We start from the raw sequence: 11,237 nt of genomic DNA, 5'->3' as shown, positions 1-11,237 counted from the left end.
CCAGGGAAGGTTTTGGGGAGACCAGAGTGAGCCAAACACTGGAATTTTTGGCTGGTGGCAGCGCTATCAGATCCAAGCTGGTAATTAAGCTTGGAGGTTTCATGCTAGCATCTTAGTTTCTGAACTCTAAGGTTCAAATCTGAGTAGGAAGCTATGACACAGCCAGCTTCTCTAACCATTACACCAGATTCCCTCTCACAGCCTGACACAGAACCCAGGAGTCTCAGCTCTCTAACCACCAGACAATGTTTTTCCCACAGGAACACCCTCCTGCCAGCCTCTAAGTCACTAGCATAATACCTATTTCCCATTTTATTCCACTGAGTCTCTGTCCAGTATTGGATCCATTTTATAGTTGTCATCCCGCCTTGGACAGACACTCTCAATGTCTCGCTTGTCTCTCAGACCCCTTCTGACCCACCACATCCATTCAGATTGTCTGCCCATGACTAATTGGTTACCCTGCCTTCCAGTGGATGGCCCTGCTGCCAGAATGCCCCAGGGCTCTGGGCCTTGCTCCCCCAGGACATTAGGAGTGAGTCAGTAACTTAATTCAGCCCCGAGGGCAGCCTAATTCTGCAGACCAGCTGATTTCTGTCAGACTCTGAAGGAAACTCATTGTCCGCGGCCAGCCAGAGGAGCTCATTTTCATGCCACAAAAAAATAATAAGTTGTACAGCTGACAATGAGGACTCTGAGTTCTCCACTGGCCCCTGGGACGGGTAGGATGGCTGTGGACTAAGTAGGTCTTTTCCTTCTGATGGATGGTTCAGTTAAATGAACTGAGAACCTGCCACTGCAGATTCCTGCTTCTCAAGAGATTCCTCCCCCCTCCCCACACACACACTCTCTCACACACTGGCTTTTGCCCAGTCTCTCAGATGTCACACAATGCTGCAGTATCTCTAAGCAGTGGCCCAGAACCTGGGCACTTGGGTCTACCCCACAGCTCCAGGGCATTTGTCTTTGGCCACTGCTGGGGGTGTGATCCATCACTGGATTTCACTTTGCACTTTTGACTCTAACTATACTGATTCCTGTGCTCTTCTCCCCCAAGGGCTTCTGCTCATTTTACAGAAGGAATTTTCTGTCTCCAGGCAATAAAGCCAGTGGTACCTCCAGAGTGTCAGCCACCAAGCAAAAAGACCCAAGTCTGCACCCACCAACTTCACAGACTGGGAAATTTCAAACACATTGGTCAGATTACTAGCTGAATTCTGCTCTTCCCTCAGGTCAGACCTGCTGCCTCCAGGCACCAGACAGGAGAGATTCACTAAAGGAAGGAGTTGGAGTTTCTTTTGGAGAGAGCTCACTGTGATTCTCCCCTCTGAGTACCTGAGCCCTGGCCCTTGAGAAATGCTGACAGAGAAGTAGAGTTGTTGTTATTGTGGTGTCCTGAAGCCCAGCTATGGAGCAGGCCCCAGTTGTGCTCAGTGCTGTACAAACACTGAACAAAACAATCTAAGTATCAAACAAGCCACAGCCTGACGGGGGAGCACAACGGATCAGGGACACAGTATTAGTCAGCATGACAGGCAGTGGTATCAATGCGTCACTCCAAAGAGGGTTTTAAGGGGTGCTTTGAAGGAATTCCTTAGTTTTGCCGGTGTTTACGGGAGGTGGTGGGGGACAGCATGAGAGAAAGCACAAAGGTGCTTACTTGAATGTTATTGAACAGGTGGGTGACGGAGGCTGCCAGCATGGTAGGAGGTGGGAGCCCAGGTCTGGAGAGATCAGTAGGGTGGGAATAGGCAGTGAAAAACCTCGCAAGGGAAGACAGCAGCGATGTGACAGAGGAGGAGGAGCCAGTGGAGGGATAACAAAAGAGGGGTGATGTGGCCAAAGTGACAGGCTAGGAAAATGGCCTTTGCAGCAGCATTCTGATGGTTAGGAAAGGTGTCAGGGCACATTTGTCAAGGCCAGAGAAGATGCAAGATGATGACAAGAGTTTTGGCTAGGAGGGTGGATAGGAAAGGCTGTGTCTATGCAGGAAGAATCAGCAAGATTTAGACATAACCTGGAGGTGAGGATCCAGAGAGGTCTGAGTCGAAGATGCTGCCCAGGTTACAGGCCTGAACACCAGGCAGGATGGTGGTATTGTCCACAGTGACTAAGAGACAGACAGATATAACAACTGGGGTTTTACAACCTGAGTCTCTGCCACTAAGGGGCAGCACCTCAGGGCACTGCAGAGCTCCTGAAAGATGCTAAACTGCAGGTGCGCAGCACCACACAGGATCAGGCCCACTACTGGTTTATTGTCGCACTACAGCATCATGCGATGCGTCTAGGTTGCAAAAAGGGATGTAGTAATAAATCATAAATCAATAAAATCTTATTGTCAGCACAGAATCTACCTGTCAGTCCAAGAGCAGCTTGCTCAGCTGCTGAGAGCAATGAGAGGGCAAGGGACCCTGATTTCCCACAGACCAATTCTGGAGCACTGCTCAGACTGCATTGTGGCAGGGCCATTTCTGCACACACCAACCCCCCAGGAGGGGCTCGTTAGCTGCCTTGGGGCAGGTACACAATCTACATTCAGCAGCTGGTATTCTAACCAACCAGTGTCCCCAGGTTGCTGTGGGAGCTGCTGCACCAAATGCATCAGACACCAGTGCACAGCTGCTTTTACTGGCAAGAAAGCAGGCGACTGAGCAATCCTAGATGTCTGGGGTGGGTGGCACTGGTGTGGCACAGGCAGGTCTTTTCCAGCTCTGGTTGTGACACTGTGAAAGGCAAACAGAGGGTGTAGCTTACAGAGGGGGATTTCGATTTAATGTAACAGCACCCAACACTGCCTGCTCTTGACACAAGCCAACACACCCCAAACATGTCATCGGATCAGGCTACACAATGGAGCCACAGCATCACGAACTACATGCGCCCCCATGCATGCCCCCGTCCCCAGCAGTGGGACCCCAGGGGGCTCACAGCATGGCCCCTAGGTAAAAAACCTGGGGACCAGTCCCAGCTGCATTTCTCCAGTCTAATGCCAGCAGAGCTCTGTCACTCCCTGGGGTGAATGGCATGAAAGCAGCATAAAGCTGGAGGGACAGAGTAGGGAGGCTGGCCGGCCCCTGGCTCTGTCACACAAAGCACGAGAGGGCACCTAAAGGCCAGGCAAACCAGGGGTGCATGTCTCCTGCAGACAAACCCTGGGAGAGCAGTTCCCAGAGGAAGCTTGGGGGGGGGAAGGCAAGTGCCCCCCTGGGTGAAATGTACCCCCAGTCCCACACGCTCATGCCTGGCTGCAGTTCAGCTGGCCATTGACAGGCTTTGTGGAGAGCTATGCAGCCTGCCTGCTGCATGGCACATCTGCTCTCCTGTGATGGGCTTTGCATGTGTGGTGAGCGGCATGTCACACTTCACACCAGCCATGTCATGGGGAATCTGACTAGAAGCACGTTGGAGCCGCAGATGGGAGCAGCCTGGGTGTGAGATACTGTATTGACGCAGGTGCCCACAGAACAGCCTCCAAATCCGCCTCATCCCAGGGCCATCCTGCTTGTGCGCATGGCCCTCTGCAGGAGGGCACTTCAGGGAGCAATGTCACAGTGGGAGTGAGTGCTGACTGGTCAGCGCTCACGACACTGCGAGACACCAGCCCAGAGGAAGCCAGGGCATTGTGCTTCTACAATATAAGGCACACCCGCCTGCAGCAAAGCGCCCCTAGAACCCTCCCTTTCTCTTGGCTGGACAATCCATTTCGCTGCGGCACAGAGGAATCAGGCCAGGAATGAGACACCCTTCCCCATGGAAAGCTGCACTCCATGGCAGACATGAGGAAGCTTTAGCCAACAGCCACTCACCTGATGAGAAATGCACCCCGGGCTTAGCTCTCCTGCCCTCTTACTGACAGGGAGCTTCCAGCCAGCTCTGGAGACGCACGACTCCTAGACACGACTAATACAAACAAACAATCATAATAAAGGGCACTTCAGGCATCGGTATGGCAGAGCCTGGAGAGTTGCTGTCTTAGCTGGCAGACCTGCTATGGCTTCCCAGATCCCCAGCTCAGCCAGTGTGACGATGGGCAGAAGTAAAACATCACCACACTGCATTTGCTCTTCTGTTTCTATTAAACATTGTCACTTCCAGTCTTGTGGAGAGGGCACAATTCTCAGTACGCTTTTCAGTATGGGGACTCTCTCACTGCACACCTGTCCAGCACCCAGCACAACGGGCATCAATCCTGACTCCAGAGCCATACAAACAAACAACTATCGATATTCTGCACTTCTCTGGGGCCTGTTCCCCAGTATCAAAAAGTGCTCTGCTAACTTTGAGCCTCACACTGCCACAGTGAGATAGGTAACCCATCTATCCATCAGCTAAGGTGCCTATTACTGCAGTATCCAAGTGTCATGATAAAGATGAACTGATATTTCAGAGTTCACTTCTGCCAGCATTAAATGCAGCTACCCCTGGGGTGGAGCAAAATGAGCTGTTTAACAGCTCACAGCACCACTGCACAACAGCTTCAGATTTGAAGGGAAGCAGGATTTCCAGATGGAGCTGCAGGGGGGATTTGAGGCAGGCAAAGCAAAGTGATGCTCTCCCCTGCTAAATTCCCATTCAGATCACTGATTTTTCTAGCTGACTTAATGATCTGTTTGCAGTATTAACCAGCCTCAGCCTGCAGCACGCCTTTGCTGTGTAAACAACACTGCAGAATAGACTGGGAACACGCTGCAGCTGCATTTACCTGTGCACTTTGACTAGGGGAGAAGTAGCTGATATATAACCCTAAGTGCATACAATGGAACAGCATCTGTTTTTATATACTGTAGCACCTTTTGCACACCCCTCAAAGCACTTTAGCAAAGGATCTCTGCATAAAAACCTGCTCAGCTTATCCTCGATTTTATTCCAGCTCATGAGCTGTTTGGCAAAGGTTTATGCCTTCACAGTTCTAGACACTGACCAGGGAAACCAGCAGCCGTTGAACAGGGTTAGTATAGGCTGGCCATTTGCTGTGTAACTGCAGTTTTGTCCAGCACACACTGCTCTCCATTGGCTTATGAAAGCCCGTCCCAAAATCCACTGTTTCCTACAGGTCTGGTGACAAACAGGAGCAGCCATGCAGAACAGCCATGGCTCCTAGCCTTGTAGCGTTAGTTTAGTTTTCTTTCTCGAGTCTACGCAAAAGGTGCAGACCGCAGTTAAACATCAGTGATGGGCACTCAGCAAATCAAAGTCTGATACATAAACAGATCCAGAAACTGCACACACTGCTTGATTTATTCCCTGGTTAACAGATTGACCCAAACTATCAGACTCTGATAGAGAAATGGCTCCAGAGATGTTGTGATTAGAGAAAGAGTCAGTCTTGCCTCGGTGGCAACAGATAATGCAAAATAAAAGTCCTGCAGCTGCTGCCTTCCCTTTACTGCATCAACCGTTATAATTATACACAAGGCTTTATCGTCTTTACCATACAATCTGCAGGCTTTTGCTTGGGGCTTGGATCTGACTCTTCACACAAGATTGTCTGGCTCAGTCTGTTCTGTGCTGGATGACCCTATGTGGTGCTAGGGTGACTGGACATACTGATTTTATCAGGACTGTCCCAATATTTGCTTGTTTGTCCCGCGTCCCGACCGATGTTCTGTCAGGACACTGGACAAACAAGCAATTTTTCCCTCTGCTCCGGTGCACAGGTGGACCCGAGAGGGGCTCGCATCCCACCCCCCCGTGCCCCTACTCTGCCCCCTCCTTCTCCCATTGAATCTCTCCCCAAATCCCTGCCCTGGCCCCGCCCCATCCCCACCCCTTCACTGCCCCATTGGATCCCTCCCCAAATCCCTGCCCTGGCCCCACCTCTTCCCCAAGCACACCGCATTCCTCCTCCCTCCCAGGCTTGTGCTGATCAGCTGTATGGCGGCGCAAGCGCTGGAGGGAGGGGGTGGGAGGGGATTTGGGGAGGACAAAATTGCTTGTTCGTCCAGCGTCCCGAGCCACGTGAAGGTGGGAGAAGCCACGGGGCTCCTGGTCAGGCCACCAGTACCGCGTCCAGACCCCATGCCTGAGGGGCAGACCTGCCGCCCACCGACCCCCTCCCCTGGGGCGGCTGGCGGCCCCAGTTCATTGAGGGCTCCCGTGTCCCCCGGCCCCTTTGCCCAGCTGTTGCGCATACCGTGTGCCCTGCCCAGAAGCCCCCAGGGCCGCAGCGCAGGGGCAGGCCGCGGGCGGGTCGGCGCTACAGGCCGTTCTTGTACCTGGGGACAGACTCATCCCATGCGCAGGGCAACTCGCTGGGGTCACAGTGGCCACAGGCTGAGCACGCCCCAGCCACTCACTTCCTAATCCCAGGTGCTCTGTGCTGCAGGGCAGAGCTGCTGCCTTCCTGAAATGCTGCTGTCTGAGTGGGCAGGATTGCACCAGCTGGGCACCTTCCTGTACAGGGGGAGGTGGAGACGAGGCGAGCTGGTGCAGGGAGGGTCTTCTGGCAGCTTTTTTTTGCGCTCCCCCCGCATCCTGATATTTCACCTTTGTCATCTGGTCACCCTATGTGGTGCAGAATAAGCAGAACTATCATTCCCCAAGTCAGTGATGGGCTAAATACCTAAGTTCATGGGACGTACACCAGAGAGGGGCTGTGTGTTCCAAGTGCAACATGTAAACAAGAGCATCTAGAACCCAAAAGTCCAACTGGGCATCTGGTTAGCTCAGTATCCTCCCTCCAACAGCAGCCAGCACCACTAATGGAATAGCCCATTATGCGGCAGCGTGTCCCTAACCCCTCATCCGTTAGTGCCTCGAATTAGGAAGGTTAATGTCCCCTATAAACATTTGATCCTCTTTAATGGAACTGGATTTTCTCATTACCCATATAAATGTCTAATCCATTTTTAATCTTCCCAAACCCTTGGCTTCAGTGACACCTTGCAGTGGGGAGTTCCACAGGAGATTGTTAAATATTGTGTAAAAACATACGTCGTTCCATCAAATGTTATCTTTTCCTTGGGTGTTCCTTGTCCTTGCATAATGAGAAAGAGTAAACAGAAGGGCCCAGTTTACCTCCTCTACACCATTCTTTAGTGTAAACACCTCACTAATGGCCCCCCATTCATCTTCCTTCTGACCTGCACAATCTCTTCTTTCAGCATCTCCTCATACAGCACTCTCCCTGCACACAGCATTTTCATTGCCCACCCCTGGACCCTTTTGTCTTGTGCTCCATCCTCATGCAGGAGATGTGACTAGATCTGAGCCAATATTCCAGGTGGCTGCCAACAGATTTGCTTAGCATAGGTCTCTAACGCAAAATGCGTAGCAGGCAGCTATGACAGTTCAGAGAGGCACTGAGGCATACCACAAATAGTAAATAATAGTAGTTGGGAGAAGTTTCTTATGCAAGTGAAGGCCCCAGACAGATTGCAGCTGCTTGTACTCAGTTCAATATGCAAATATGCTTGTTTACTGGGCTAGAGAAGTTCTGCAGTCAGACATTCTAGAATTAGCACTACCAGCTGAGCTGGGCACTGATCAGTGTGCTCAGAAGGCATACACATGGCCCTGGCTTGCCCCACACAGGGACCAGCAAGCAGAGCAGTGGAAGCAGCTATTAACATGCCCTCTGCTTATGTTTCAATCTGCTCAGCATGATCCTTTCCCATAGCCAGGTTCACATACAGGATGTAGCTCCACTCTGAGCTAAGAACACTGCAGTGATTATCTGACAGAGTTCTGAATCACAGAATATCAGCATTGGAAGGGACCTGAGAAGGTCATCTAGTCCAACCCCCTGCTCAAAGCAGGGCCAATCCCCAAACAGATTTTTGCCCCAAATCCCTAAGTGGCCCTCTCAAAGATTGAACTCACAACCCTGGGTTTAGCAGGCCAATGCTCAAACCACTGAGCTATCCCTCCCCTCCAAAGGGTATAATGCTGCAAATGGTTAAAATGGGACAGGCCACTGCAAGGAAAAACTGCCTGCAGTTTTCCCTGTGTGTGTGTGGACCAATGGGGTTTTAAATGGCTGATGGATAAACACCAGGTAGCTATGAGCCACTGTAACATTAGTGACTAGAATTAACATACAGGTATGTAGCCCAAAATGACAGTAGGTCGACCAACAGACAGACACACACACATAATGGATAGAGACTCCAATGCAGCATGGCTGCCTTGCTTAAGATGCGCAGATAGGATCAGCCCAGTGCAGAGCACAGAACCAGCACAAACTCTGCTCCTATGCACATGGGGAGTGTGCTGACTGCAGTGAGAAGTGGAGCAGGAGCAGCTGAGTGGAAGGTGGTGGCACCATCCTCCTGCAGCCTCTGCAGGGTTCCCTTCTTCTGTACACACCCACCCCAGCATCTCCTACTGTTGAGAGCCAAGTCCGAGAGCCCTAAGCCCACTCATTGCACTGCCCTGGGGACACAGATGTGTTACCTTCCCTTGGGCAGAAGGATCCATTAGCTCTATGCTGCCCTGCTCCGGCAGGGGATACAGGCCCTCTCTTGGTAGAGACCAGTACCAGTCCTCAGAGTTTGCAGCTCAAATTGAGAAAATTAATGCTGGGCTAATCTCAAAGGGTCCCAAGTGCCAGGTGGAGTTAGAGAACTGTCCACACGCTAACAGTCTCTGAACCAGGGCTCCTGGGTGTGGAAATGCTTGTGGGAATAGCATTCTCTAGGACTTCCCAATGCCGCTCTGCCTGGAGACACCACAAGTGTCACAGGCTGGGTGAGACTCCAGTAATTCCACTTATGGCCAAAACAAGGGAAATGTTACCCTGTCCACCTCCTAACAGACTCTCTTCACCCCTTCAGTGCTGGTTTAGCCTTGGGCTTGTTTTAAGCCAACAATCCCTAATACTATGCTCTACAAATACGCAGAAACTCCAATAAGGAGCAGTGAAATAGAGACATCAGTTCCGACTGGCATGCTAACAGTGTAGTGCTGTGGGCAGCAGAAAGATGTAGACAGACATGATATCTGGCAGAGCTATTACACATGGCGTGCACTGTGCACCCATGCAAAGTGGGAGACAGGCGATAGCACGCGACTCTCCACTGCCATGTACACTGGTGCCTTGCATGGGCTGTGTTGAACACAAAAGGCCCCGTTACAAAGGCTACAACAACTGCCTTGCCAGCCTGTTCTGAGCACAGCACCAGGACCAGCCTGCAAGGCTGGCAGGATTTGAGATGCTCTGGGAAGCAATGGGGACCCAGGCACCACCACCATGTAAGTGTTAAATAATAACAATAGTGATGCTTTTAAATAAGATGAATTGTTTAAAAGAACAAGAAACAATGTAGCAAAATACTTACCCCTCCCAGGGATCACGCCACTGGACTGAATGAATCTGGCCCAAGAAGTCTGTGAGAACTGCCTAACACAATCTGCGCAGGCTGAGTACTGGTGATGGCAGAATGTTCTCTTTAAAGATGTTAAAAGACTCTCAGCTGCTGACAGATATTGCTGAATACAGATTCTGCACTTTGTGGGCAACCTGCCGCATTCCAAAAAAGGATAGTGCTAAAATATGGTGTTATAACCTTAAAAGAGGTTGCCTGGTTGATCTCCCCCAACTGCGGAGGTGGGGTGCAAGGATTCATTTAATCTAGAAGCCCCTGGAATAACCAGCTGATAGGCAGAGAGATGCAGGAAATTAACCTCACATAAAGGGTGAAATACCCCTTTGCTGCTGCAGCGCCCAAGCTCAGTTAGTCTCTGAAATGCTTGTGTGTCCCTCTAGTGTTAGCCGGGTGGCAAGGAAGAACTGGGGACAGATGTGAAACTACAACTGCATTTGCTTTTGCTAGCAAACAGATACAGAAAAGTCTATTAAACGCCTTATTAGTTAAACAAATCGATTCAAGCCCTTCCTGTCCTTAAATGGAGATATGGACAAACACTTCAGGCTACTCTGGTCATTGAAACCACTGCTGTGTTTACTACAGGTATCTAACCTGTCAGTACAACATGGGACTTTCACAGAAACTTTAACAGACAAGACTTCTCTGCAGCAGGATTGTCCCGCTGTTATCTGCATTGGTTAACATCCCCTCTCTCTCAAGTCCCACTCTAGCTGTCCTTGCAGCTGCTAGCTCCAGAACTTCCAACTTGCAACAGGTTACTTGGAATTTCCAGACAAAACATGACAGCAGAACTATGGGATGGGGGTCAATGGCAACATATACACAGAGATGGAGATAAATTTTGGACAGAGACCCAGCCCCTCAGCTCCTGGCAAGGGGATTATCAGTGCTGCTAGCTACACATCTGTGCCAACTCCAGTTCCTTTGGAGAAGTCACCTCCTATCCCAGTCTGCCTTGGCTCTTGGTATGCAGTAGCTCTCTTACCTACGGGAAGAGCTCAGCCCTGCAGGGCAGGGATTACTGTACCTGGCTCCGAGATACTCAGGCTCTGGTCTGAAGGCAGGAGGAGGAACCCCCTGCAGGTGTCCAAATCCAGGCTGGGCAGGCTTTTCTTCCGGCACAGGTCGGTGACGATCCGAACTGCTTTCTGACACCGGCTGTCCTCCTTGGCGGCACTCATCTCCCAAACTGCATCCTTCACTCCCCCTAGCTGACTGTCTAGGAAAACCAAACTAGGGAAAGAATGTATTTATCTCCAGAAACACACCACCACCCACTCTGCCCCCTGATGCTCCTGTGCTGTGTCTGGCTGCACACTGTCCCTGAGACGTCAGGGATCTGAGTCCTTCTCAGAGTTAGGACTTGACTGCTGGAGGGCAGCTTCCTGCAATCCAGCCAGGGTCTGATTGTCTGATTGCCTCTGAGATCAGATAGCTCTGTGCTGCCAAGGCGCGTGCCAGACAAGGAACCTCCTACCAAATTCAGTTTGATGCCTTCCATGTTACATTTTAAAGCTGCAGCCCAGAGCATTTTTTTTAACCTCTTACTTGCTCCACTTTCTTTCTCAGCATGTGAGGAGATATTTCCCCTGCCCAGGTGCATAGCTCAAATCCAAGCCTAAGAGCTTCTGTGCAGAAAAATGAGCGTTGGAATCTTCCAGCCAGGAACAGCTTGTCACCAAAAATAGCGGAAAGCAGGGAGTGTGCTACACACTGCTTCCAATTGCAGAGAGCAATACACAGAAAGAAACAGGTTTTATTTACTGGCTTGTGCCAGTGCTAATGTACCAGGCTATGGACAGTGATAGGGAGTGCAGCCGTTGTTATGTTGTGTAATTAGATGATTTTTTTAATGTATGATGGTGTCACTTTTGGGTGCCTATTGCAGTTGAACAGATAGGTCAT

The 11,237-nt window shown here is 50.7% G+C and overlaps 1 protein-coding gene across 2 annotated transcripts in view; it reads right to left on the bottom strand.

The window, feature by feature from the left end:
- The window catches only part of SYT6 (synaptotagmin 6), a 92,778-nt gene extending 81,871 nt beyond the window's left edge, over window positions 1-10,907 (bottom strand). The window contains exon 1 of one of the 2 annotated variants that reach the window (XM_075064811.1): window positions 10,360-10,907. In XM_075064811.1, the coding sequence (XP_074920912.1) occupies window positions 10,360-10,513 (154 nt within the window). In that variant the 5' untranslated portion in view covers window positions 10,514-10,907. The remainder of the gene's footprint in view (window positions 1-10,359) is intronic. The other variant, XM_032766623.2, reaches the window with a different exon arrangement.
- Between the last annotated feature and the right edge of the window lie 330 nt (window positions 10,908-11,237).

Source organism: Chelonoidis abingdonii, chromosome 4, assembly GCF_003597395.2.
Source record: "Chelonoidis abingdonii isolate Lonesome George chromosome 4, CheloAbing_2.0, whole genome shotgun sequence".
NCBI classification, from domain to species: Eukaryota; Metazoa; Chordata; order Testudines; family Testudinidae; genus Chelonoidis; species Chelonoidis abingdonii.
This window is presented reverse-complemented; position numbering and strand designations above follow the sequence as displayed.